Below are 27,121 nucleotides of genomic sequence, written 5' to 3'. Positions count from 1 at the left end.
AGTGGCACGATGGTTAAGAACTGGCTTGGAACGCCAGAGGGCCCCGGTTCGGATCCCACATATGAGGGCCAGTGACACCGCCCTCCACAGCTAAGATGCTGAACAACAGCTCAACCTGGAGCTGGGCTACCGTGAGTCGCCTGCGACGGCGTAGGCTGCAGCCCCTATGGCAGTGGGTTGCCATGGGCTACCGTGTGTAGCCAGCAGCCAGCGTGAGCGGCCCTCAAGCCGCTGTGAGCGGCAGTCCAGAAGCCGGCGACTGATCTGCCTCGCCCAGGAAGAGTGCAATGATGATACCAACTTGGGCCAGTGAAGCAACGTTCTCCACAACTAGACTGAAGAACAAAAGACAGCAACTTGTCTGTTCCCCTTCCCCCAATTCCCCAGCAGTGTTCCCATCCCCCCAAATCCCCAATAAAAAAAAATCTTAAAAAAAAAATGTTTGATGTTCAGGTAGATATGATAAGGTTTAGTATAAAAGAATGACCTAGAAAATGTTCATGATATTCTGTTAGATGATAAAAGCAAATATTATATATACAGTGTATCCCTAACTTTGTAAAATTAGAGAAAGAGAACAGAATTATCTGCTTAGAGAAAATGTTATAAAAGCATTATGTTAATAACGATTATGTTAGAATAATGAGATAGCAGATTACTTATTTTCTTCTTTGAGCATTCTGGCATTTTTGAAATTTTCTATAGTGAAAGACCATTAATTTTGTAATAAAAATAGCTTTTATAAGAAATTTTATAAGAGAAAGAATTTAGGAATTTAAATCCCTCCTAGAGAATCAGAACTGGAAGAGATTCTGAGAGGTTTCAGCCCAGGGATTCTCAAAGGTTTTAGGTAAACCACTCAGGCACAGGAGACTTTATAAAGCACTTAACCTGAAGGGTTTACAACTAAGTATGCTTTCAAAACTAACTGTGCTACTACAGGCAGTCCTAATCATAACATCAATGTTAGTATTATGAGTGATTAGCTTCCAAACTGCATGCAAGAGACTTTTGGCCAGCAGTAGATACTTTCTACCTGAAAGCTACTGCCACACCATGATATATGAGTTGGTCATTAGATGCTTTTTTTCCACTCTCACTTTTAACAAATGTTAAAAGGTGGGAAACCTGATGTTACCTGATAGTGGAAGGAATAAACTCAGACAGCAATCAGTTTTTATTTTTTGGCTTAAATTCTACCCCATCTATTTCTCATGTATATTTGTATATATTTAACCATATTAGTCTTACAGAACTTACAGTGGTTCAGATCATGGTCTCAAAATCTTAACTCAGTTCTTCTAGGTTAGCGCTGTCCAACTGAACTTTCTGCAGTTATATCAGCACTATTCAATATGACAGTCACTAGCCATATGTGACTACTGAGCACTTGAAATGTGGCTGTTGACACATTTTGACAGGAATTTTCAATTTTGTTTAATTTTAATTAATTTACATTTAAATATCCACATGCAGGTAGCACCTACTGTATTAGACAGCACATTCAAGGTTATTTGTAAGCTTAGCTCTGCACTTCAGCAATAAACAGAATTGCTAATTATGGCCAGCTTCTTGCCAATTTATTTTCTTTTTAATTTTTAAAAAATTTTATTTATTTATTAAGTCAAATTTATTGGGGTGACAATGGTTAGTAAATTACATAGGTTTAAAGTGTACAATTCTATATATTATGCTATATATCATGTTGTGTGCACACCACCCAGAGTCAGTTCTCCTTCCATCACCATATATTTGACCCTGTTTACCCTCACCTACCCCCTCCTGTTCCCTCTTACCCTCTGGTAACCACTAAACTGTTGTCTGGAGGCTGGTCGAGTGGCGCATTGGTTAGGAGCTGGCTTGGGACACCAGCTCTGAGCAGCAGGGCCCCGGTTCTGTTCGGATCCCACATGAAGGCCAGTGACACTGCACCCTCTACAGCTAAGATAGTGAACAACAGCTCCACTTGGAGCTGGGCTGCCAGGAGTCGCCGGCGATGGCGTAGGCTGCAGCCCCTGCTGCAATGGGCTGCCATAAGCTACCGTGGGTGGCTGGCCACCTGCGTCAGCGGCTGGTAGCCGCGTGAGCTGCTGTGAGCCACCATGAGCAACCATCCAATGGCTGGCGAGCGGCCACCTCATCCAGGAAGAGCGCAATGATCACAATACCAACATGGGCCAATGAAGCGACATCCTCCACAATTAGACTGAAGAACAAAAGGACAGCAACTTGTCTGTTCCCCTTCCCCGATTCCCCAAAGCTGTTCCCCTCCCCCAATTCCCCAATAAAATCTTTTTAAAAAATTAATTAGAAAAATAATAAACTGTTGTCTGTGTCTATGAGGTTTTGTTTCTTTGTCTTGTTCCTTTGTTGCTTTCAGTTTATATTCCACATATCAGTGAAGTCATATGGTTCTAGACTTTTTCTGACTTATTTCACTTAGCATAATAACCTCAAGATCCATCCATGCTGTCACAAATGGCAGTATTTCATCTTTTCTTATGGCAGAGTAGTATTTCGTTGTATACAACAAAAAGACAAACAATCCAGGGCTGGCCGAGTGGCTCAGTTGGTTAAGAGCTCACTCAAGAGTTTAAGCTCTGAGCAACAGCAGTTCGATTCCCGGCCCGAGCTGAGCAGCTGCTGAGCTGCCAACCGGTGGCAGGATGGCTCAGGTTAAAAAAAAAAAAAAAAGACAAACAATCCAATTAAAAAAATGGGTAGAGGACGTGAACAGAAACTTCTCCCAAGAAGACATACAAATGGCCAACAGATGTATGAAAAAAATGCTCTACTTCACTAGCTATTAGGGAAATGCAAATGAAAACCACAGTGAAACACCACCTCACACCTGTTAGAATGGCTATCATTAACAAGACAAATAATAACAAGTGTTGCAGAGGCTGTGAAGAAAAAGGAACCCTCATACACTATTGGTGGGAATGTAGATTGGTGCAGCCGCTATGGAAGGCAGTGTGGAGGTTCTTCAAAAAATTAAGAATAAAATTACCATATGACCCAGCAATCCTTCTCTTGGGTATCTACCCAAAAAATCTGAAAACATTGGGCTGGCTGGGTGGCGCATTGGTTAGGAGTTGGCTTGGGACACCAGCTCTGAGCAGCAGGGCCCCGGTTCGGATCCCACATGAGGGCCAGGGACACTGCGCCCTCTACAGCTAAGATGATGAACAACAGCCTGACCTGGAGCTGGGCTGCTGTGACTCGCCAGCGACGGGGTAGGCTGCAGTGGGACTGGCCGACAGCGGGCGTGAGCTTTTGTGAGCTGCCGTGAGCAGCCTTCCAATGGCCGGCAAGCGACTGCCTCACCTGGGAAGAGCACAATGATAATACCAACATTGACCAGTGAAGCGATGTCCTCCACAACTAGACTGAAGAACCACAGGACAGCAACTTTTCTGTTCCCCTTCCCTAATTCCCCAACAGTGTTCCCCTCCCCCAACTCCCCAATAAAATCTTTAAAAAGAAAAATCTGAAAATATTTATTCACAAAGATATATGTACTCCAATATTCATTGCAGCATTATTTATGGTGGCCAAGACATGGAAACAGCCAAAGTGTCCAATTTATTTATTTTTTTTAATAAAATTCATTTAAATTAAAAATAACAATGGAAACAGTTCATCCATTTCTTCCATCTGTTCTCTGTATCTATGAGCTTGATTATTATTATTACTACTACTACTACTATTACTACTAGATTCCACATATGAGAGAGCTCATATGGCATTTGTCTTTCTCTGACTTATGTTACTTAGCATAATGCCCTCGCGGTCCATGTTATCACAATGGCAAGATTTCATTCTTGTTTATGGCTGAATAATATTCCATCATACACACACACACACACACACACACACACACACACACACACACACACAATTTCTTTATCCATTCATCCATGAACAGACACTTAGGTTTTTTTCCCATATTTTGGCTCTTTTAAATAATGCTGTAATGAATATGGGGGTGCATACATGCTTTTTGAGTTGTGTTTATTATTTAAGGCAACTGAGGTAGAAGCTTGGGCATAAAGAATATCCAGCCCTACTACTGGTAAGGTAATATAATGTGGCTTTGGTGAGGAAGCAGATCAACCTCATACATAGCAAAGGCCAGAACAACACTTAAGATTTAGGAACAGTAACCTCCTCCAGGTAAGGCGAGAGAGAATGGGGCAGAAAATAATAATTGAAGAAATGCTTGCTTAAAGTTTCCCAAATGTATTGAAAAACATACATTTACAGATTCCAGCTCAGAAATCCCAAAGCAATCATCAGAATGAGACTTAGCTATGATACAGAAGTTGAAGTTATCTGAAAAGGAAAAATAATTATGATTGTGTTAAAACGCTAATGGGGGAAGTAGACAATATGCAGGAACAGATGGGTAATGTAAGCAAAGAGATTGAAACTCCAACAAAGAATCAAAAGAAAATTCTAGAAATACAAATGCATTGTAACAGAAATGAAGAATGCTTTGATGGATTAATCTGTAGACTGAACAATCAGTAGGCTTGAAGATAGGTTAATACAAACTTTCTAAACTGAACTGCAGAGAGAAAAGAATTGGGGGGATAAAAGGAACAGACCATCCAAGACCTGTGGGGCAACTGCAAACAAAGTTTAACATGTACACACGAGGTGGAATACCAGGAGAAGAAATAGAGAGCAGAGAAGAGCTATTTGAAGTAATAATGGCCAAGAATATTCCAAACTTAATGACAGAAGACACCAAATCACAGATCCAGGAAGCTCAGAGAATACCAGGCAGGAGCCATACCTAAACAAATCACATACAAGCTGCAAAAGAATCAAAGAGAAAATCTTGAAAGAAGCCCAAAATAGGGGGTGTGGAGTAAGGTGGAATAGGGTGCACAAGGGACAGCTGTGAACCCATGTTACCTAGAGGGAGAGGAACAAAGATGAGAATTACAGGGACTTCTTAGAAGAAACTATGCAAGCAAGGAGAGAGTAGAATGAAATATTTAAAGTACTGAAAGAAAAATACCACCAATCTAGAATTCTATACCACTGAAATTATCCTTCAAAAGTGAAAGAGAAATAAAGACTTAGGTCTGCATTGCAAGACATGCTAAAAGTTCTTCAGGCAGAAAGAGCACAATATAGGTCAGATACTTGGGTTCACATAATGAAAGGAAGAGCGTCAGAGAAGAAATTAAGGTAAAATAAGATCTTTTCTTTTTGTTATTTTTAATCCATCTAAAATATTTATAAAAGAATAATAGTAATAATGTATTGAGTTAGATAGCATATGGGAAGTGAAATGAATGATAGTAGTGTCAACAGACAGGAGAGAGGACCTGGAAAACACTGCTATAAGGTACCTGTACTACATGTGAAGTGGTACAGTGCTATTTGAAGGAAGACTTAGTTTTAAATGTATATTGCAAACTCTAGGGCAACCACACAAAAAATTGTTTTAAGTTAAAAAAACAAAACAAAAAAACATCTCAAAAGCACAGCTAGTTTGACACCATGAAATAACCAGCACATGAACTGGGGAAGTGGTATGAATGTTGACACAGGAAAGCAAAGTAAAGCTTCCTTTACTTTGAATGAAAAGGGATCCTACCTTCCACAGGGAAAAAAACAGTGAAAACTGCTAGAATATCCTTTTAACAACACACACACACACACACACACACACACACACACACACACTGTTCTAGCTCATTAAGAAGCAATGTGCTCAGCCAGAACACATCTTACTATTCAGATAAAGGTCAAGTTGAAAAAGCAAACAGATGGCAGCTTCCAAAACATTTCCCTTGTTGTTTTCTAGTGTATTGACATTTGAGGAGAGAAATGTGGGGTGCTGGTCAGGAGCATGGTCATCTCACACCCTCATGATGACAGTTAACTAAATACTCAAATGAGGTGGTACTTGAACCTGCAGTCAAAAGCAGAAACCACTTTCTTTTAGTGAGAAGTTGCCATAGTGCCTTTAGCTGTGGGCCAGAAAGGGGCAAAATTGCAGCCTCATAGAAAACCTTGACTCCTCCCAGAGAGGTGAGGGAGGCTGAAGGAATGAGACAGAGGACAAACACAGAAGTTAATTTTAGCAGTTTCATGTCCATTTGAAAAATAATAACCAACATTTGCAATGGTAGAGAAATGCTGACACCCTGGGAATGTCCTCTGAACCATGAAGGTTTTTGGCTCATTTTCAAAGAAAAATATGCCTAAGATCATGCAGTTTCTCATTCCGTTTTCTTTTTTCTTTTCTTTCTCTCTCATGCCCTGGAAACTCAAAGCTGCTTTCCCTTTGGGCCTGTGAGGCTCCCTGGGGCTCTTTCTGTTTTTAAAGAAAAGCAAATGAAAACTGCAGCTCTCCCACATAGAGGTGGTCTGTGTGTGTGTGGTGGGGGGAGGGTTGCAGTGTTTCTGTAGAGCAGAGCAAAAGCCAAGGTCACTTTCTGTCTGTCACTACTTAATTCAGCTCTTAGGGAAATCTGAATATTGGGTGGTGATTTTGTGGGTCTACTGGAATGATAAATTTCATTAGAAAGGGCAATAAAAGCCCATGGGCAGCAAAAACCCGTTATATAACTGTAGTGCCAGCTGTCCTTTAGTCTAGCCCCCTTTAGGGTCTGCAATCTGGGAACATGGCTAAAATCCCAGAAGTAGGGGTGTCAAAGCCCCTCCCTGGTCCTCAACTGGCTGTGGGTGTCTCTGAGGCAGCCAGCAAGAGGACTCAGAGGACCCCTCACTTACATCCATCCACAGCTGGATGTCAGCACCAGCCACCAGGACTGTGCTGACTAATGGTTTGAATAACTGCACTAGATGCCTACCTTAAACTGTCAATAAATGAATGGTTTTCCTCCTGCCAGTAGTCAAAAACCCAGATGGTACTAAATACATAAATGTACAAAAAAAGAAGTGGCTTCTGCATTTTCATGGGCCCATCCAAACTTCCTCATATGCCTCCATCCCACTGAGTAGCAGCAGAGTAAATCTTGAGCGCACGGTCACGCTGTGTCACCTTGGTGTCAAAACAGCTCTATGAGGCCTCAGTGGCTGGTGTGGCTCAGCACCTGGGCCTGGTGCACACCAGTGACGGGCACGCGATTGCTCGGGTGCCAGAGGCCCTCCCTGGCTGACTTGGCCTTACCTCATCTCTCACTAGCACTATAGACCCCTCAAGTCTCATGCAGGAGGCCAGAAGGAGGTTGTTTCTAAGACCTGCAGGGACCATCAGTACTGTTAAGAGCTGAGGCCATAACCTCTCGGCCCTCCTGGCGGAAGCTGTTTCTTTACAATCTCTAAGGCAGGCTCACCTCACCCCTTCCACCAAGACCCATGATGAGCCCAGTGGATCCCCACACAGTTCTCTTCTGTGAAGCCCCCTCACAGGATAAGTGAGACTTTACATTAACTCTTTCCACCTCCCAATGCTTAACCACATCTGGCCACACCTTCTACTCAGCTGCAGCAGCCTTGTGATGACCTGCACAGCAGTCTCCTTCCCCAATTCCCACCAGGGACCAGAGCACAGGAGGGCCTCATGGCTTCTAGCTTTCCCAATAACCTAACTCCCACCCGAAGGATTCTGGCCTGGAACAGGGAGAGAACGCCAAGCGTGGCCTCTGGCACCCCTTCCATCTGACCCTCTTCTCTCCCGGGCACTCGTCTACCTGGGGGCTCTCTTCTGCCTTCCCTCCTGTCAGGCAGGGGCTTCTCTTCACATTCATTCCTCTTTATTCATTCTCTCCCCACCTCTTCCCTGGGGCCATAATGGTGAGATGGCTGCAGTGACCTTGATTTACAGGGAAAAGGAAGGAAAACACATCTGTCGACTCTTTTCAAAACACTGTGCCTCTTGAGTTTGTGTCCCTACCACTAGTGGTGTTTCCTCTCGGTCTAGTTCTTTTTGGGTGTTTGACAAGACAATAGTACAATTTAGCCCAAGTTTTATGCTACCCAATCTGCACTATCTTGAGAATAAATACAACTGCAGATTTAAAAATTTTTCATCTATTTTAGAGAAGCAAAAAATAGATAACTACAAGTCTAAGAAACTTTGCCTCTTAAAGTTGGGAGATATTAGAAAGAAATGTCCACTTTCACTGCTTGTCCTTTCTTTGTGTTTGCTTTTCTTTTTACAAACGTGTCCTCAGGGAAGATCTGTGACACACAGTTACTGTCACTTCCTCTATGTATGAGGCCCTCAGGTGTTTTTCTTGCCCACAGAAATGGCACAGTCACTTCCAGGCTGCCCAGTGGCCACTAATGTCCATAATACACCCTCTAATGGAATTATTCTGAGGCCAAATTCTAACAGGAATGCAAAGTTGTTATATTTTGCACTGATTTTAAAAGTATAATTCAATACCCCTCAATAAATAAAACAGATTTTCAAAATATTGATCAGACATAGTTAAAGCAAAAATCAAGATATTAAATTTACTAAACATGTTAGCAAATTGGTAAATACAGTAAAAAAAGGAATCAACTAAAACTAGACAGATATACACAAAAAATGAAACTAAACCACTTTCTTATACCAAATACAAAAATAAACTAAAAATTGATTAAAGACTTAAATGTAAGACCTGAAAATATCAAACTCCTAAAAGAAAACGTAGGCAGTAAACTCTTTGACATCAGTCTTAGCAATATTTTTTTTTCATGTCTCCTCAGGCAAAGGCAACAAAGGCCAAAATAAACAGATGGGGCTAATCAAACTAAAAAAACTTTTGCACAGCAAAGGAAACCATCAACAAAACAAAAAGGCAACCCACTGAATGGAAGAAGATATTTGCAAATGACATATCCAATAAGGCATTAATATCCAAGATATAAGGAACTCAATAACTCAACATCAAAAAATAAACAATCTGAGGTCGGCCGAGTGGCTCAGTTGGTTAAGAGTTGGCTTGGGAATGCAAGCTCTGAGCAGCAGGGCCGCCGGTTCGGTTCCCACATGGGCCAGTGACGCTGCACCCTCTACAGCTAAGATGGTAAACAACAGCTCGACCTGGAGTTGGGCTGCCGTGAGTGGCCGGCGATGGCGTAGGCTGCAGCCCCTGCTGCAGTGGGCAGCCATGAGCTACGGTGAGTGGCTGGCCACCAGTGTGAGCAGCTGACAGCTGGCTGCTGGCAAGAGCTGCCGTGAGCTGCCACCCAATGGCCGGCAAGCGACTGCCTCAGCCAGGAAGAGCGCAATGATAATACCTACATGGGCCAGTGAAGTGACGTCCTCCACAACGAGACTGAAGAACAAAACGACAGCAACTTGTCTGTTCCCCTTCCCTGATTCCCCAACGCTGTTCCCCTCCCCCAATAAAACCTTTTTAAAATAATAAAAATAAATAAACAAACAATCTGATTTTAAAAATGGGCAGAGAACCTGAATAGACATTTCTCCAAAGATAACACACAGATGGCTAACAGACATATGAAAAGATGCTCAACATCATTAATCATCAGGGTAATACAAATATAAACCACAATGAGCTAACGCCTCATACCTGTTAGGAATGGCTATTATAAAAATGTCAATTAATAACAAGTATTGGCGAGGATGTGGAAGAAAGAGAGCCCTTGTGTACTTTGGTGAGATTGTAAACTGGTACAGCCACTATAGAAAACAGAATGGAGGTTCCTCAAAAAATTTAAAAATAAATTTACCATATGACCCAGTAATTCCACTTCTAGGTATTTATCCAAAGAAAACTGCAAAAAAGATATAAGCACCCCTATGTTCACTGCAGCATTATTTACAACCGCCAAGATATGGAAGCAACCTAGGTGCCCATCAATGGATGAATGGATTAAGAAACTGTGATACATTTATACAGGGGAATATTACTCAGCCATACAAAAGAATGAAATCTTGCCATTTGCAACAACACGGATGGACCTACAGGGTATTATGCTAAGTGAAGTAAGTCAGACAAAGGCAAATACTGTATGATTTCACTTATATGTGGAATCTAAGGAACAAAACAAATGAACAAAAAAACAAAACAGAAACAGACTCACAGATACAGGGAAGAAACTGATGGTTGCCAAAGGGGAGAAGATGGGGGAATGGGCAAAAAAGGTGAAGGGGAATAAGAGGTAGAAACTTCCAGTTATAAAATAAATAAGTCACAGGGATGTAATAACGTACAGCATAGGAAATATAGTCAATAGTATCATAAAAAGTATAACAGATGATTACTAGACTTTTTGTGGTGATCACTTCGTAAGTTATATAAATGTCTAATAACTACATTGTACACCTGAAACTAATATAATATTGTATGTCAACTATAATTTAAAAATAAAAACATAAAAATATAAACTATACAAAATCAAATATTTAAAAAATAAAGGAATCAACTAGATGGCATTAGAATTTTTAAAGCCATTTTGAAACTACAAAGCTCAAAAGCGCATTTGCATTTGTGTGTGTGTGTGTGTGTGTGTGTGTGTGTGTGTGTGTTTAGATTGCTAAATTAGGTTTGGTTACTGTGAGATGAATGTTTATATTTTCATTCTTTTCCTATTCAGTGAGTTCATCATGGGAGTCTGAAAATTTAATTTTTTTCCACTTGTTATAATGTCTCAGCTCACTAGGAAAGGGGCTATTATTTATAATATTACAACTAAAGGGAAAAGACATGGTGCCATGCCTGAGTGGGGCCAAGAGAGAGTAAACGCATGAAGGCTGGGCAGCTGCCCTCAGCCCAGAGGAGTAATAGGAAGGGTCCAGGGATTTTTCTTCTGAATCAAGGAATTACCCACTATGAAAATTTGATCTAATGAATGCTGCTCTCTGGCCATCACGTTAGCCTGTCCTTCATCCTTCGTTCAGGGAACAGGAGCAGATGCTGGGATGTTCTCTCCAACATGCTGCCCAGGAGGCAGAGGAAGCTTGAGAAGCAGCTCCACAGCAACATGAGGAGAGCTCCCCCTCACCCAGCCCGCGAGGACTATCAGTGAATCAACAACCCATCCTTTCTGAGCTCTCTATTCTGTCCTTTGTTTATGTTTGCAAGCTGATTCCGTTGCACCCAGTTATCACTAAGGGCACTGTAATATATCTCAATATCTAGTAGTATGTTTCCTAAAAGGCATTTCATAGTAGACTTCTAACTTCCCACCCCCTTTCATAAGGGAAAGAGAAGGCAGGAAACCACCTTATGAATGTTCTCCTCTCCTGCAACTGGGTATCTCAAGGACAAACCTACATGCTGACTTGGTTTGAACTATAGTCTATAAGTCGAAGGTTCCAAAATGTACGCCCAGACCTTGATCCTCTCTTGATTTCCACAACTGCCTCCAAACTGGCCTATCTGCTTCCAGCCTCATTCCTCAAGGCTGCTTAGAGTGATCTTTTTAAACTTTTTATCTGGTTATGTCACTTGTCCACTTAAAACATTTCAGAGGCTCCCCATCACTCCAGGATGAAATCCAAATTTCTTAGAGCTGCACACCAGGCCCTTATGGCCCAGAACCCTCCTACTTCTCTAAATTCAGACAAGCTCCCTACACAAACCCCTGCTACTTGTACCCAATACTTCAGCCATTTTTCACTACCTCAGTTCCCAAACTCATCTGTCCTTGTCCCTGTCCCCAAGTTTGCATCTGCTCTTCCCTTGGCTTAGGCAGCTCCCTACCTTCGTCACTCATCTCCCCATTTCTACATGTTCTTCCAGGTCCAGTTTCAGAGTCCTGTCCTCCATGGAGCCTCCCTGACTCCCCTCTGAACCCCACCCCACGTTCCATCACCACCACAATGTACCATGCTACAGCATAGAAATAATTATGCTGTACTTGTGAACTCTGGAAAGCAATAGGCTCTTGATAATGTGTTCACTGGAGAAATGAACTTGAGCAAAGGGCCATAAGATGGTTGGATCAAGTATTAGAGGCCTCTGATCTTCAAGCAGGGGGGTGGAGTTAATGCTACAGTGAAGTGAGATGCATTCCTGGGTGTGGAAGCGATGAGAATAAAACCCTGTTCCAGGACGTTAACTGGGGTGAAGTGAAGGATGATGGAAAATAAGGCAGGAAATTATGACAGGAGGCTGTTGGAGACAACGATGGGCTCTACTGGAGCTGCTCCACTGGAGAGCAAGAACGGAGAGGATGGACAAAAGGTAAGAGCTTATGGGACGCTCCTGGTCTGGACGCTGGATCTGTGAACACTCTAGAAATGTTAATAGTAGCAGCAGTCGTCAACTAACATAGGCAACTGAGGAAGGTGACACACACAGAACCACCTAGGTGAACATCCCAGGCCATGGGTACCTGACCTTCCCACATTTCAACTTTTGTCTCCAACCTAGAAGTCAGCAATTTAAAGAAGCTATGGATGAATGCCCACAAAATGAATTTGGCCTCAAAAGCCATTCTGTTCTCTATTCATTGCTGTTTGCCCAAAATGTGGGAAGATGGAGCCATGCAGGGAGGGGACTGTCCTACCTGAATCCCGTCCCTGAAGTCTACGGTTCCCGTTCAGAAGACACGTCGCCCTCAGCCCCGCTGCTGGCACTGCGGTCTTCTTTTCGAGGAGCGTTTCTTTCTTTGCTTGATTCAGAAGGCCCCTTGGCTCTGGTCTTTTCTTTCCTCTGCTGCTGTTTTTCAAGCTTTGAAAGCTGATTACAAAAAGTAAAAGAAATTATTTTGCAAATGTAAACATGTGCCTGTATGTCTAAAACACCAATTACTTCACAAGCAGCAACCATTGAAAAAGCTTTTGTCTGATAACCTGGTGACCACAGTGGGTCAGGTGATCCAATTTATACAGACAATGTTTATCAGTAAGGCACCTGAATCATTAACACAGATTAGTCATATGTGTAATCTCTCTCAGACTTTCCTCCCCATAACTCAACTTGTCATGCAGTATTTGGAAATGGTCAACTAACAGTCTTATTTGACAGGCTGAGATGAGCCCTATAAATGAAAAGGCTTTTGGTCTGTTTTCTTTGATGTCTCTATAGTTCTTCCATATCAAGTAGTCATCCCACTTATTGTTTTTTAAAGAGTGATCAAAACACTCCACTATTTGCTAAAGATAACAGAGAGGCTGTGAATAAAGTACAAGCATATTTAGACATTGTCTCAGTTCCCAGTTTGTTCTTTGAGACTGAGCTTGACTTGTCCATAGCCAAAACCCTAAGTGCACCTAGCAGGCAATGTGGTGGCTACACAGGGATGCTGGCCTCTCAGAGTCCTCAGACCAGCTGGGAACATGTCTCTGATGTCCAACTCCAAAGGAACCTGGGTCCATTTTCCCCTGAATATCTCCCCAACTTGTTCAAAGAAACCACAGACTAGATGGTTGAAAGAAACTGAGATGATTTGACACTTTGAGCAACAGCATGGCCAGTCCAAAAAGGCCAACTAAGAAACATGCAGAGAAGCTGTGACACATGGGATTTTCATGGACCAAAACAGCCATCTGTAACAAAGCCCAAGAGACAGCAACACCTAGTTTCATCCGCCTCCCAGATCAAGACTGCAAACATTCTTTAGCGCACATGGAAAGGGGGAACTTAATGAATTGAAGGAGTGGGCTTCTTCCTGCTGGTCTCTGTCCCATATCTGAAGAAGTCATTATAAACAACCTGCCAGATCATCTATTACAGACAGACTTTGAGCAAAACCTTTAGCTAGATCAACAATCAGCAGCTCTCAATTTGGTCCAGAAAACCAAATTTATTGATGATTGACTTATCTTTCCCACTCCCCATTTACCCGAAAAGCTGCAGTAAACAACTAGGTTGGTTAACATGCTAACTTTATGAATGAAGACATCGCTTCACCTTTGACCCACCAACTCTCCTCCCAGATAACTCCCCTGGTTAAATTCAGTCTTGCACGCACATGAAAAGCTGACAAGAATGTGCACTGTAGTGTTGTTTGTATCAGCAAACAACTACAAACAACCCAAATGTCCACTGACGGGAGGACAGTTAAATACAATGTGGTATAGTCACATAAAGCAATATTGTAAAGCAGATCTATATGGATCAAAATGGATAAGTCTTTAAAATCATATTATGCAAACCAAGTTAAGTTTCAGAAGGCTACAGCAGAATCCCATTTATACAAAACAACACTAAATATACTAATGGGCTCATGCAGATATATTGGGTTGTCGGAAAAGTCATGACGCATTTTTTCTATTGTTTTTTGTTGCAAAAATGCAGCATGACTTTTCCGATGACCCAATAACATGCAGTAGGATAATACAAGCTAACTGCAGTCCACTAGTTACCTTTAGAGGGAAAGAAAAAGGAATGGGATCATAGTGGAATGAATATACATGGGCTTCAACTGTAACCATCAACTTTTACTTCTATAAAAACACCACCAGATCTAGAATGGGGCTGCTGACCAGTGCTACTATGTGAACTGCTTGCTACTGGCATTTGGACCACTGACAATAAGATGCTCATGCAGGATATAAAACAACAGCTTCCTTTGTCAACAAAGTCTTTCTGTGAAAAGTATCAGCCACTAAACTGTGTGTGTAGTGGCTTAGCTGATTTCATTCCAGTGCAAGCTCTTTGTCTTGCCATGGCCTGGTAACAAACAGTTTGTGTACAGACACTTTGAATAGGAATAACCTGGAGGAAAGACGATAAAAGATTAGCATTTTTAAAATCTGAGTAATAGCTATACAGAACTCTTTGCTAGATTTTTCTCTATACTATTATTTTTCCATGGAAGATTATTTTTCTCTGTACTATTCTACTACAGATTAGGGAGGAATTTCTTGCATCTAAGATGACAGCCTTCCTTCCATGTTTCCCTTTTGGCATTGAAATGCTCTTTCATTCATGAAATGATGATAGTAAATGGGGTCCTTTTGTCTTGCTTCTTTTTGCAAAATGATCTTAGATTACATAATCTAAGACATTTAAAATGGTTATTAGGGCCGTCCGAGTGGTGCATTGGTTAAGAACTGGCTTGGGACGCCAGCTCTGAGCAGCAGGGCCCCAGTTCTGATCCCACATGAGGGCCAGTGATGTTGTGCCCTCTACAGCTAAGATGGTGAACAACAGTTCGACCTGGAGCTGGGCTGCCGTGAGTCCCCGGCAATGGTGTAGGCTGCAGTGAGGCTGCAATGGGCTGCCGTAAAGCTACCGTGAGTGGCTGGCAGCTGGCGTGAGCTGCCAAGAGCCACCATGAGCAACCATCCAGTGACCGGCGACCGATCTGCCTCATCCGGGAAGAGAGCAATAATAATACCAACATGGGCCAGTGAAGTGACGTCCTCCACAACTAGACCGGAGAACAAAAGGACAGCAACTTGTCTGTTCCCCTTCCCCAATTCCCCAACACTGTTCCCCTCCCCCGATTCCCCAAAATCTTTAAAAAAAATAAAATGGTTATTAGGATGGTAGATTTTATGTTATGTGCATTTTACCACAATTAAAAAAAAATTTTTGAGATATATTAGTTTCAGGTGTACAACATAATGATTAGGTACCTATTTATATATACAGTTGACCCTTGAATAATGCAGGGGTTAGGGATGCTGACACTTTTTCCCCATCCCACCCACCCCATGCAGTCGAAAATCTGCACATAACTTTTGATTCTCCCATAACATAACTAACAGCCTATTGTTGACTGTAAGCCTTACCTAAAACATAAACAGTCAACTAGCAATATTTTGTATGTTTCATGTATTATATACTGAGTTCTTATAATAAAGTAAGCTAGAGAAAAGAAAATGTTTATAAGTGGACCCGTGCAGTTCAAACATGGGTTGTTCGAGGGTCAACAGTATTCAAAACAATGACAATAAATCTAGTTAACATCCATCACAAAAAACGACGTTTTTAATGATCTTGGAAAACATGAAGTTGGCAATTCATCCTGGACCCCCCGATTTCTTTTTTACTTTTTATATTCCTATTTCATGAAATCCAAACATCTGGAAATCAATGTTCTGCAGTGAACTGTGATATACTGCCTTCTACTGCCAGCAGTTTACATTTACATCAGTGTCTGTATATGTGTTTATAAACGGGTGTACTACATATATGTGTATCTATAGACAGATTTCACATATACACACATATCTATATATAAAATCATGAACATGTTCAAGTTAGGCACTGAGAAAGCATGATTTTTATTTTAAAAAAGACCTTTTCTGGTTTGTTTCCCCCTTTTTAGAGGTAAATATAGAAAATGTGACTATCATCAGTGACATAACCAAACCAAGCCTCCCTCACTGCTAATATTCAATCTCATGCAAAGGTCTGTTTGTGATCCAACCTGTTGGTCACTTTCTACTCTTTAAAGCAGTTAAGAAGGCAGGTCTTAGAAGGGTGATGGGGAACAATTCTGAAGTAAAGCAGGCTTTCCAGAGGCTCTTTGGTCCCCACAACACCCCTCTGAGTCCGCACTGATTCAGAAACACCATCAAGCGTACAAAACCATGGAAACATCAATTTGACCTTCCATCCCACCACAGACCATACTTGTAAATCACGTGTGATAATTATTTAAGCAACAGGCATAACCCAAGTTTCTGTAAACAATGTAATGCTGATTCTCTTACATTATTTACTTTAAAACAATCCTAACCACATATGGCTCCATGCCTCAAAGTAAAGTTCTCTGTGAGAACACTGTGAACTAACCTAATAAATTTAAGCCTTTTCTCAGAAAACTTGGAATCCAGTACAGCCAAAATGTGGAATTTACATCTCAAGGCAAGATATACATATATATATTTTTTTTTTTGAGGAAACAAATGAGAAAGAAAGGAAAAGAGGAAGAAAAGAAATTGGTACTGCTTATGGACCGATGTAGACTGTCGGCAGCTTTCAAATGAGCAGAGAGACATTTGTCAAGGAGAAACACAGACCACTGCAGGCCCTGTGAATACATTATAGGCAATCACTACAAGGGAGTACTTTTGGTTTTTGGTTTGTTTGCTTGTTTTTAATTAACTGATGAGAGTCTCCATGTTGCAAAGGAGACATTGTCCAACCATACGCTCTAGTGCCTAGAGAGAAATCCAACCTTCCAAGGCAGCTCTGGGTACACAGAAACCACCAGGGGCCAGGTTACTGTCCTATGGCCGCCTGTACCTCTCATGGTGGATCTCAGAAAAGTGGGGCCAAAGCGGGAGGACTAGAATATCTAGAGCCAAAGCTCCCCAACTCATGGTTAAATACACTGAGAAAATAAAAAAAAATATTTTTAATGAAGATGTCCATGCTCGAATTGCACAAGGTAAGAATAAACTATCTAAACATGGATATTACAATGTTCTACTGCAGGGTTGGCAAACTTAAATGCATTGAAAAACCAGTCAGGTAGCAAAATGAGTGAAGTAACTAAGTATAAGACAACAGGGCATGGTGGAGACTGTGGCCACACCGGAGAGGACAGGCTTCACCTAAGGGCATTCACATTTTCTTTTTAAACATGTATCTGGACAAATGTAATGTCAGTGATCGGATAGATATGGACCATCTATTAGGGATTCCCATGTTACACTTCCACCTATGTGATCCTGTTTACTTGTAACAACTCAGTAACAGTTATATTATCATCAACGTCCCATGAAAAGCCACTGTCAGCTGCCTGCACCACAGGTAGTCATCCTCCTACTCCTTTCTCCCTCCCCTGCTGGCACAAGCAGCCTTCGACTTCAGAAATGGCGATGTCTGACCCTGCTATCACAGGCATGTGAGAGAAATCACAGACCTGAGGGAGCTGCAGGGGGGCCTCAGAGAAAGGCATCCCTCCCTACTAAATACAGGTGCAAGGAGACCCAGGGGAGAAAACGGGCTTCGGAACGGTGGCAGCTCTCAGAACAAGGAGGGAAGTCCAGAGGTCCACAGAGGCCTCTGAGAGCCCCAGCAGGGCTGAGCGGGAGGAATTAGCTGTTCTGTACAGGAGGTCATCTAGCTCCTTACTGTTTTAAGCCACACTCAGGTTGTAGCACTTGGAGCTGAAAGCAAAATATCTCATAACATGTCCACTGAAATGAATGAGAAAATGGATGGTCAGTGGGTTATGGGACTTGTTTAAGGTTTTTCAGCATGTGAATGGCTGAGATGAGAGACCAAACTCCAGGCCTCTAGATACAAAATTCCATTCTTTCCAAGGAGCCACATGCCCTCTGTTGCTCAATCTAGGAACTTCATTAGCAGATATTAAATTGAGCACCAGATATAAGTCATGCCCTATTCTAGGTGCCAGGGACACAGATGAGAACCAAGCAGAGCCCCTTGCTTTCTGGGTATGACTATCTACCAGATGAATTGGTAATCCCCACTTACAATGAGCCAGGCCCTGTTCTAAGTACTTGGCAAGTATGAAGGGTATTATAAGTATGAAGTATTATAATACCCGTTTTAAAGTGTACAATTCTGTAATACATCAGCTATATATCACATTGTGTGCTCACCACCCAGAGTTAGTTCTCCTTCTATCACCATATATTTGACCCCATTTACTCTCATCTACCACCTCCCCCTCCCCCTTACCTTCTGGTAAGGAGGGAGAGAGGAAAGAAAAAGAGCACCTCCTCCTTCCTCAAAGGGCCCACAGACAGAACCTGAAATGCTAATTTCAGCTTTTTAAATTCTGCCTGCACGCTCAGAAAATAAATGACCCCTCAGATTCTGACAATTTGTCACTTTTAGCATTCCAAGAAGTCAAGGGCAGATATTATTATTATTATTATTATTATTATTATTATTATTATTATTATCATCATCATCATCATCATCACCATTACTATTATTCCCAGATTGCTTTTGAGCACTGTGGAGGTGAGGCTAGTTGAAAGAGAGCACGCCCAAGGCTGGGAAGAATGCCAGGTCTCCGGACTCCGGGCCAAGCTTCTGGTTGACCTGGCCTCCTTTTGGAGCAAACGCTCACCTGGACAGGGGTTTCTGGGATTAGCCACAGGTCCAGGACAAGCCCTGTTTCTATTTTTGCTAGGGCCATGCCAGGCACAGACCTGTCTTTGAGTTATTTTAATGCTGGTTACTGTTGCCAGACTGTTCTGTCCTGTATATGAGCAAAATCTAATTAGAGAGTGAAGAAAATAACAAAAGAAAAACTCAAGCCTCATGAAGTCAGTTACCATAATTTTTATCGACCGTAGTATAGATGGAAAAGTTCTTTTCCAACCAACCCCTTGCAAAGATTCCAAAAAAGACTTATGGTGCAAGTCATAAAGATCAAATGTCTCCTCTGCAATTACTTTTTAAAATACCACAAGGTTTTATTCATCTGTGAGGGTGCTGGCCCAAACCTGTGGCCCTGCTGATGTCAGGAGGCACAACTGGGCAATCACAAGAAGCTGCAAAGGAAGGATACGCCCACCAGGTTCCTCTGGACAAAATGCCCCACACCCATCAGCCCGTTAACACATTTCAATAGCTTTAGAATGTCCCACAATGCTCACTGTCTTTCCTAGGTGTCCATCAACTCCCGCTGCCACTAAAAAATGCCCTGGCTCTGTCAAGACATTTCAACCGCCCTATGTGATCATTCTCTCACCCTTCAGATAAACAAAATGAGCCAACAGTAGCTATTTCTTTTGTTGAATATCTAAAATTTTCAAGGCCATGTATAAGTAAAGCATACTGTAGAATACCGAGATATTCAATCAGCAATGAACCTGCTCAGGCCTGGCTGGTTACTGGACTTCCCTGTGCCTCAGTGCACACTGCTAGACCACATAAACCAGGAAGCAGCTATCGGAAACCCCTGGATCCATGACTAGGAAGCAGCCTTCCGGTACTCCCGTGCCAATGTGGTAAAGCCCAAGGCGAACAGCACAGCGACCAGAACAGCCTGATGCCCTTCCATCATGGATAGAATACCTTCAGTAGTGGTTTCTTTAGGAAATGACAGAGACCTGCACTCAAACTCTAGGAGAGGACATTTCCAATTGCTCATCCAATGCTCATGTGTCAACTTCATAGAGATTCATTTTACCTTCAAAAGCAGGACGTCTCTTGAGCTATCGCAAACCCCTGAGTCCATGACCTTTTGTTTCTCCCTGTTTCTTTCTGCTACTTACAGGCCAGAGTGGCAGAGGGTGGGAAGGAGAAAGAAAACAAGGTCAATACCAATCAGCAAATTATATTGGCAAAATTTGAGAAGAGAGAAGTGTGAATCTACTGTGCAATGTTAAACAACCTGTAGAACCCTACTTCCATAGATTACCTGCAATTGAGTAAGCAAGCCATTTTTAAAAAAGCAATTGGAATTTATATTTGGGCAGTTTGTTTTATAAAATTGGAACTTGATCCTTTCATAGTCTATAATAATTCTGAAAACTTTTTTGAAAAATGTCCTTGTGTAATGGAAAACTTGACAGAACATACAAAGAGGATGTTTCCATACACACCACAGCGTCTGCCATTATGTCAATTGTCATGTTGTGTTATTTTTAAATCAATTGGCTGCTTAACAAAAACATTACGAAGCAAAGTGCACACATGGTACCTAATTTTCATACATTATTAACTCTGCTTGAGGTTTTTGTGGGAATTAAAAAAATTAAGCAAGCAGGCATCTGTTCCCATCTGAAATCGTGCAAGCTAATTTTATTTTCTAATTCCCCCTTGTTTACAAAAACCCTCCTAAGCGTGCAAAAATAACAGGGGTGGGAGTGGGGTATTCAGCTGCCTTTCCCATTATTCTTACTCAGCTAAGTTTCCTGTGGTCTACTCCTCACTGCACGGCACATGCTGGAATGGCTCCAGCCTTTAGGCCCCAGGGGTGGCTTGTGTTAGGCCATCATGGGGCATGCTGGGGGTATGAGGTTAGCTCACACATATATTTACCTATCAGTGCAGCTGCCCTAAAATCTTCCAGGTTAATCCCCTACGGCAGACACTGTCAGGGCCCAATGTGTCCCCAGCCCAGAGATCACCTACAGCATCAGTGGACCGCAGCCTGCAAGCCCACAACCTCTGACCTGGAGCACCTGTACCTCTCTACCAGAGGGCCATGGGAGAGCCCTAAGCCTGAGTACAGGGCAGGCCAGAAGTGTCAGGAGGTTAATGCTTCTACAAGTGATTTCAGTCACTGAGAAATGAGAGTTGGGGGTTCAAACTCCCAGCTTCCTACCCCTTCATTTTGCCAACTCTGGGGTATGTTCTACACAGTCCCCCAGGGATACTCAGAAATCATCCACCCACCCTTTGCAGGCTTTTCCCCTCCTGTCTCACCTCCATCCCTCACTGTACTTCCTGGGAAGACCTCCTAAATTAACTACCTGAGCCTGAATTATTTCACTTCAGCAGGGGGAACCCAAATCAGAAGTATTAACTTTAATGTTTTGAAATAAGCCATGTTTTAATGTGATCATTTGTTATGCATAATTGTTTGTTGCCTAGTCCTCTCTTAACCAGAATTCTACACTGGTTTACATGCCTGGACTCTGTGGAGGGCAATGGTAATGTTTAGGATTACCCCCCTGCTTCAGGCACCGAAAGATACTGCAACATGAAGATATGACTGAGCAAGTTTGAGTATAATCCTGTGACATTTTTATTATAGCTGCTAATTCTGTGAAAACTGGTCACCCCATATACATTGCAAACTATATATTCTAGCAGCCAGGATTTTCATTATGTTGCTTTCCATTTCCTTATGCTGTTGGAGAACAAGGTATTGACTACATTTCTAACATTTCCCAACTTTTCATCACACCTGTGGCCTAGGCTTTTCCTGCAATGGGGGATAATTTTAAAATTTCAAGAGTCATGGGAGAGAAGTAACCATTTTCCTTCCACTAACAGAGAAGCAACAGCCCGTGACCTCTGAAAGGCCGGAAACTAGCCTTCTTCCACTCCACGCACGGAGTGAATGGCTTCTCTCCTCCTCCGTGCCTGTGTGCGTTTATCGTTTTGTAGGTCATAAGCTATTTGAAGGCAGAAATAAACAGGTAACTATTTAGTCAACATCTATGTTAGATTTAAGTCAACATCTATCACTGCTGTTGGCACATGTCATGAACTGTAGCAGAGTTTAAGGAGATACTAAAACAATTTCAGTTTTGGTATTCCAGTGCATAATTGGTAACAGAAAACTGTTCATGAGCATTTTAAACTAATAGTGTTCTTTAAATGATTCAAAATGTTTCTTCCATTTGCAAGAGTCTTAAAAAAGGAGGGGGGACCTTTTCTCTGCCCCACTTGGTCTATATGTTGTACAAATGCCAACAGAGCAGATTTGGAACAATGAAGAATTATTGTGCAAAATAACAATAATCCAGAAAAGAGGCAGGTAAGGCATGGGACCCAAAAAACCGGTGGACACGACCTGGGAGAGAAAGCAAGACCCGGCTGAGGCAAGACGCTCAGCAACCAGGGGAGCAACCCGTCCACAAAGGAGCAGGGTGAGGCCCCAGAGGGCGGGCTCCTACAGGAAAGGCCTCTAGAGAGAACACCTGGGAAACAGAGGTTTGGGAGAAGCAGGTGTAAATACAATACTTTCAGCAAGACTTTAAGAAGAAAAGACAAGTACATACTCCCAGAAAAGCAAAAGGCTGAACAACAACAACAACAAAATCACAGGATACAACTTGGCTCTGTGGTGGCTGACAGTTACAGAGTCATGACAATGTAAATACCATAACACTGGAAGATGGAGGCGGTGGGGAGTAAACAGCGCTAAGTCCTCATCTGTAGCAGCATGAAATAATGTCAGAACTTAATACACCATGAAATAGTAAAAGTTCTCTCTCTGCTCTCAGACATGTCAGGATATGATGAGAAGTCACCAGTCTGCTACTAAAGGAGGGCTCTCATCAGCATCTGACCATGCTGGCACCCTGCACTTGAATCTCCAGATTCCAGAACTGTGAGAAATAAACTTCTATTGTTTATAAGCCACCCATTCTATGATATCTTTGTTATAGCAGCCCGAGATAACTAAGACAATCTTCTTACACATTATATAATTCACCAACTCATTCTGTTTAATGTCTGGCTTCCCTATTTGAATGTCAGCTTCACTGCATAGGGATTTTTCATATTTTTTTCAAAGCTATATTCCCAGTACTTAGAATAATTATTAGTAATAATTAGTAGGCCTGCATGAATATTTGATGAATGAAAGAACAAGTCCAGAAGTGGGACAGATACAGTCGTCATTAAGTCAGTAGCTAAAGAATATTATCAAGATTCAGATCTCTTCCATCTGTCGACTCTGCCACCCTTAGTGTGGGATTCATCAAACAGTAAAAACTTCTTGCCTTTGGTTTTCTAATATGAAAAATGGTGATAATACTAATATAAACTCCCATGGGACTACTTAATGCATTAAAAGACATAATTAATGCCCCGTTTAAAAAGAAGAAGAAATAGTAAAAGTTTATTATTTAGGGATAGAAGAGAAATACCCCCCCCCAAAACTGCTTAAAATATATGTTTGCTTGTGGGGAAGAGGACAGGGATGGGGGAAAACATGCAGAGGGGGTTCTTTTTCATGACGAGTCTTTAGGTATTATATGATTTTTAATTGTGTACATAATTATTTTAATAATTAAAAACTTGTTTAAGAAAGAAAACTCATACAGTGAATGTCATTAAAAACAGATCCAATACTATAGAAAAAATTAATGATTCAGAAAAATCAGTTTGTGTAATTCTTCTAATACTTAGAGGAAAAGACAGTGAGCAAAAAAAGGGAAGAGACTTGGAAGTCATCTCTAGGACAGGAATTGCAAAAGGAAAAGATCTGAGCAGGTACAGAACAAAGCAATAAGAAACACATTACAGAGGACATCCCATGGACTACCAACAGGCTCAAGTATATCCTGGGATGGGAGAGCCAGCCATCAGGGAAATTTAGAAAAAGAAATCCACGCAGAGAGAACCCATCTTCTCTTCCATACCACTAAATACCAGCAGAGAGCCATGGATGAATGGAAGAAAGACTGCATGTTGAGAGACAGAAGGGCGGACACAGGAAGAAAGCCAAACAACCACCGGAACGGCATCTGCAGTCTGAGAGTAAAAGATGGCGACCCAAATATTCCATATTAACCAGGACATTCTCAAACATGTAAGTACTCAGAAAGTATTATGGCCATTCCCATCCTTAAAAATAAATGTGTGGGGCCAGCCGAGTGGCTTCAGTGGGTTAAGAGTTGGCTTGGGAGTGCAAGCTCTGAGCAGCAGGGCCACTGGTTCGGTTTCCACATGAGCCAGTGATGCTGTGCCCTTTACAGCTAAGATGGTGAACAACAGCTCAACCTGGAGCTGGGCTGCCGTGAGTCACCGGCGACATCGTAGACTAGAGTAGGGCTGGCCGGAAGCGGGTGTGAGCTTTCATGAGCTGCCATGAGCTACCATGAGCGGCCATCCAATGGGCAGCAGTGACTGCCTCAGCCGGGAAGAGCGCAGTGATAATACCAACATGGGCCAGTGAAGTGTCGTCCTCCACAACTAGACCAGAGAACAAAAGGACAGCAACTGTCCTTTTCTCCAATGCTGTTCCCCTCCGCGAATTCCCCAATAAAATCTTTTAAAAATCCTTAAAAAAAAAAAATGCTTAAAGAAATTCCTCATAGAATTTCAGTCTCTTGAGAAAGTAATAAAGGAAATTGTGCTAAGTAATGTAACCGATAAAATGAGTTATACAATTTCCAAAATAAGAAAATATAAAATGCAAATGAGATATTAATCAAACTTATCAGGTTCTAAAATCCAGATTCACAAGCAATTTTTTAAAATAAGAAATGAAAATGCCTAATATGCTTATTAAAAAAGTTTAACTTCACTAGCAATTAAATTGATGCTAATAAAAACAAATATAAAATTTATAACTGATTCATTAAGTTGACAAGGATTAAACAATGATAATAGCCTCTGCAAGGGTTTGAGGAAAGAAATATTATGTTGGTGATGGAGAGTTTAAATTTGGACCTTGGGCGCAATTTGGCAATGTGCATTTCAAAGCACTAAGTATATGTACATTATGACCCACCAATTTTACCTCTTGGAATTTATCTTGTGGAAAATATGTGGCTTAGTGCACAAGGATACATGCAACAGGATGTTCACTGTGTTGGTTTTTACAATAGTAAAAACTGTGCAACAATCTAAACATCCATAAAAAGAAAATTCCTTAAATAAATTATGAGACATTCTGGACAGACTGATCTACCATTTGAAGTGTTGCTATGGAGAATTTATAGTTGCAATAATCAAAAGCTAAAATTGCCATTTCCTCATCATTAAAAAAAGGGGAAACTTTTGGGGACAGTATAAATTCAGCTCTCAGGCCTGTCTGGTGGTAGAGGGTGCTGAGACATGAGAGCACAAAAGGCCGAGCCTGACAGAAAGGAACGAGGTGCAGAAGACAATGTGCGAAAGGATAGCATTTGAGAAGGCCCTCAGACAAGGAAACCAGACACTGCTGCTCAGTGATACATATGTGCTAGGAGCCATTTTGAGACAGAGGAACAGGGATGATCAACACAACATGCAGGACAATGGTTCTCTGGGCTGGTGAAACAGGGGACCTTTGTGAAGAGAGGAAACAAAAGCCCCCGGGTACGGCTGATGCTCTGGTCTTAAATTGGGAGGCAGATCCTTGGGAGGCATGCATCTTATCATTATGCTTTTTACATGTGTTTATATACATTCTTTTTAAGCTATCAAATATTATGCAATAAAAAATTTGTAAGACACATGTAAATAGTGACACTTCATTTTCAGTCATACCTTTGCTCAAACAGCTCCAAAAATCTGACTTGCCTCCAAACAGAATATCTAAGGAGAAAAAATCTACTATTGATCACAAATTTACAGTTCTCCAGTATGCAGCCTGTCAGAGAAGATGAAGTGCTCTTCAATAGGACTATTATGACACTTCTGCAAATATTACTGAAACCTCAGCTCTGAATGACCTTGTTTAGTCTTAGTGTCCATGTGTAGATACCCCACTGGGAACCAGAGAGGTAGCAGGTCAATTTTCTTAGAAATCTAAAGTTTGTTATCATTACCACTTACTTCTGAAAAGAAATGTTAGCACACCGCCACAAAACTCTCATGAATTCCATTTCTGTGGAAGAAAATGTATTTATAAAAACATCAGCTATAGTTTTGGTACAAATGAAAGCTGCTCTACTTTTGTCATTATATGATACCTTTGTCATTAGCTACCACGCATTTTTCAGGATGCTATCAGGAATGATCACCTCCTGAGAGGACGTTTACTCACAATAAAATCCAAGAATAGATGCAATGCTCACAGCCATCTTACTATTTTGATTCTCCTGCCGCATAGTACACCTATTACCAGATGACCTGGGGGAACAGTACAGGTGCTTTTCCTAACACATCAGCCCTGCTCTGAGCTATGGGAAAGATCTGTTGTATCCTAAACAACTCTGCTGTTAAGTTTCTTATACAAATAAGTCCTCAAAAAGACTTGACAATAGTAGGGCTAAATCACTTGGTTATTCTGCTTTCCTCTATTTTCCTGATTCCCACATCCAGATGCCTACACAGAGGGGCTGAGCAGCAACAACCTGTTTGGAAATGGGGCTGGTCTCCTACTGCTCCAAGATGCCCCAAGCATCTCCTGGGAGCTAGCTGGAAAGTCAGACATGCAGGATCAGAATTTGCATTGTAATAGATCCCCAGGGGGTTTGTGTGCACCTTTACCTTTGAGAAGTGTTGGGCTACAGGGCTATTCTGAAACTGAGAATGCATAGGGAATACCATTTTCAATTACAATAGATTGCAGAGAGCGGCTTTGGAGAGGGACTGACAAGGTTGCTGTGAGAGGAACTAACTCCCCTCCCCCAGCCATGCCTTGCTGTTGCCAGCATCAGGGCCCTCCTGGTACCTTGAGGAATTCCTATGGACCAACAAACGGTCTAAGCCACACAGGGAGCGAGAGGGCCAGGAGGGCGTGTCAGACTCCTATTCAACGGACAGGCCAAATACAAACCCCTCCAGATCTCTACCGTCCTCCCCTACACACACACACACACACACACACACACACACACACACACACACACACACAATGTTCCAAGTATTTTCTCTCTTCTTAAGGTCTGCTTCTCTCATCCAGGCTCCCAGAAATCCCCTTGCCATGGTAAACAACCCTGTCTTCTCCC

At 41.9% G+C, this 27,121-nt stretch overlaps 1 protein-coding gene across 1 annotated transcript in view; it reads right to left on the bottom strand.

Annotated features, from left to right (window-relative positions):
- The window catches only part of DTD1 (D-aminoacyl-tRNA deacylase 1), a 191,919-nt gene that overhangs the window by 5,021 nt on the left and 159,777 nt on the right, over nucleotides 1-27,121 (bottom strand). Inside the window, exon 5 of the mRNA XM_019653101.1 lies at nucleotides 12,460-12,632. Coding sequence (XP_019508646.1) covers nucleotides 12,480-12,632 — 153 coding nt within the window. The 3' untranslated portion in view covers nucleotides 12,460-12,479. The remainder of the gene's footprint in view (nucleotides 1-12,459; nucleotides 12,633-27,121) is intronic.

The sequence above is a fragment of the Hipposideros armiger genome, unplaced genomic scaffold (assembly GCF_001890085.2).
Source record: "Hipposideros armiger isolate ML-2016 unplaced genomic scaffold, ASM189008v1 scaffold_195, whole genome shotgun sequence".
Lineage (NCBI taxonomy): Eukaryota > Metazoa > Chordata > Mammalia > Chiroptera > Hipposideridae > Hipposideros > Hipposideros armiger.
The sequence above is the reverse complement of the archived record's forward strand: the minus strand, read 5'-3'. Positions and strand labels throughout refer to the sequence as shown.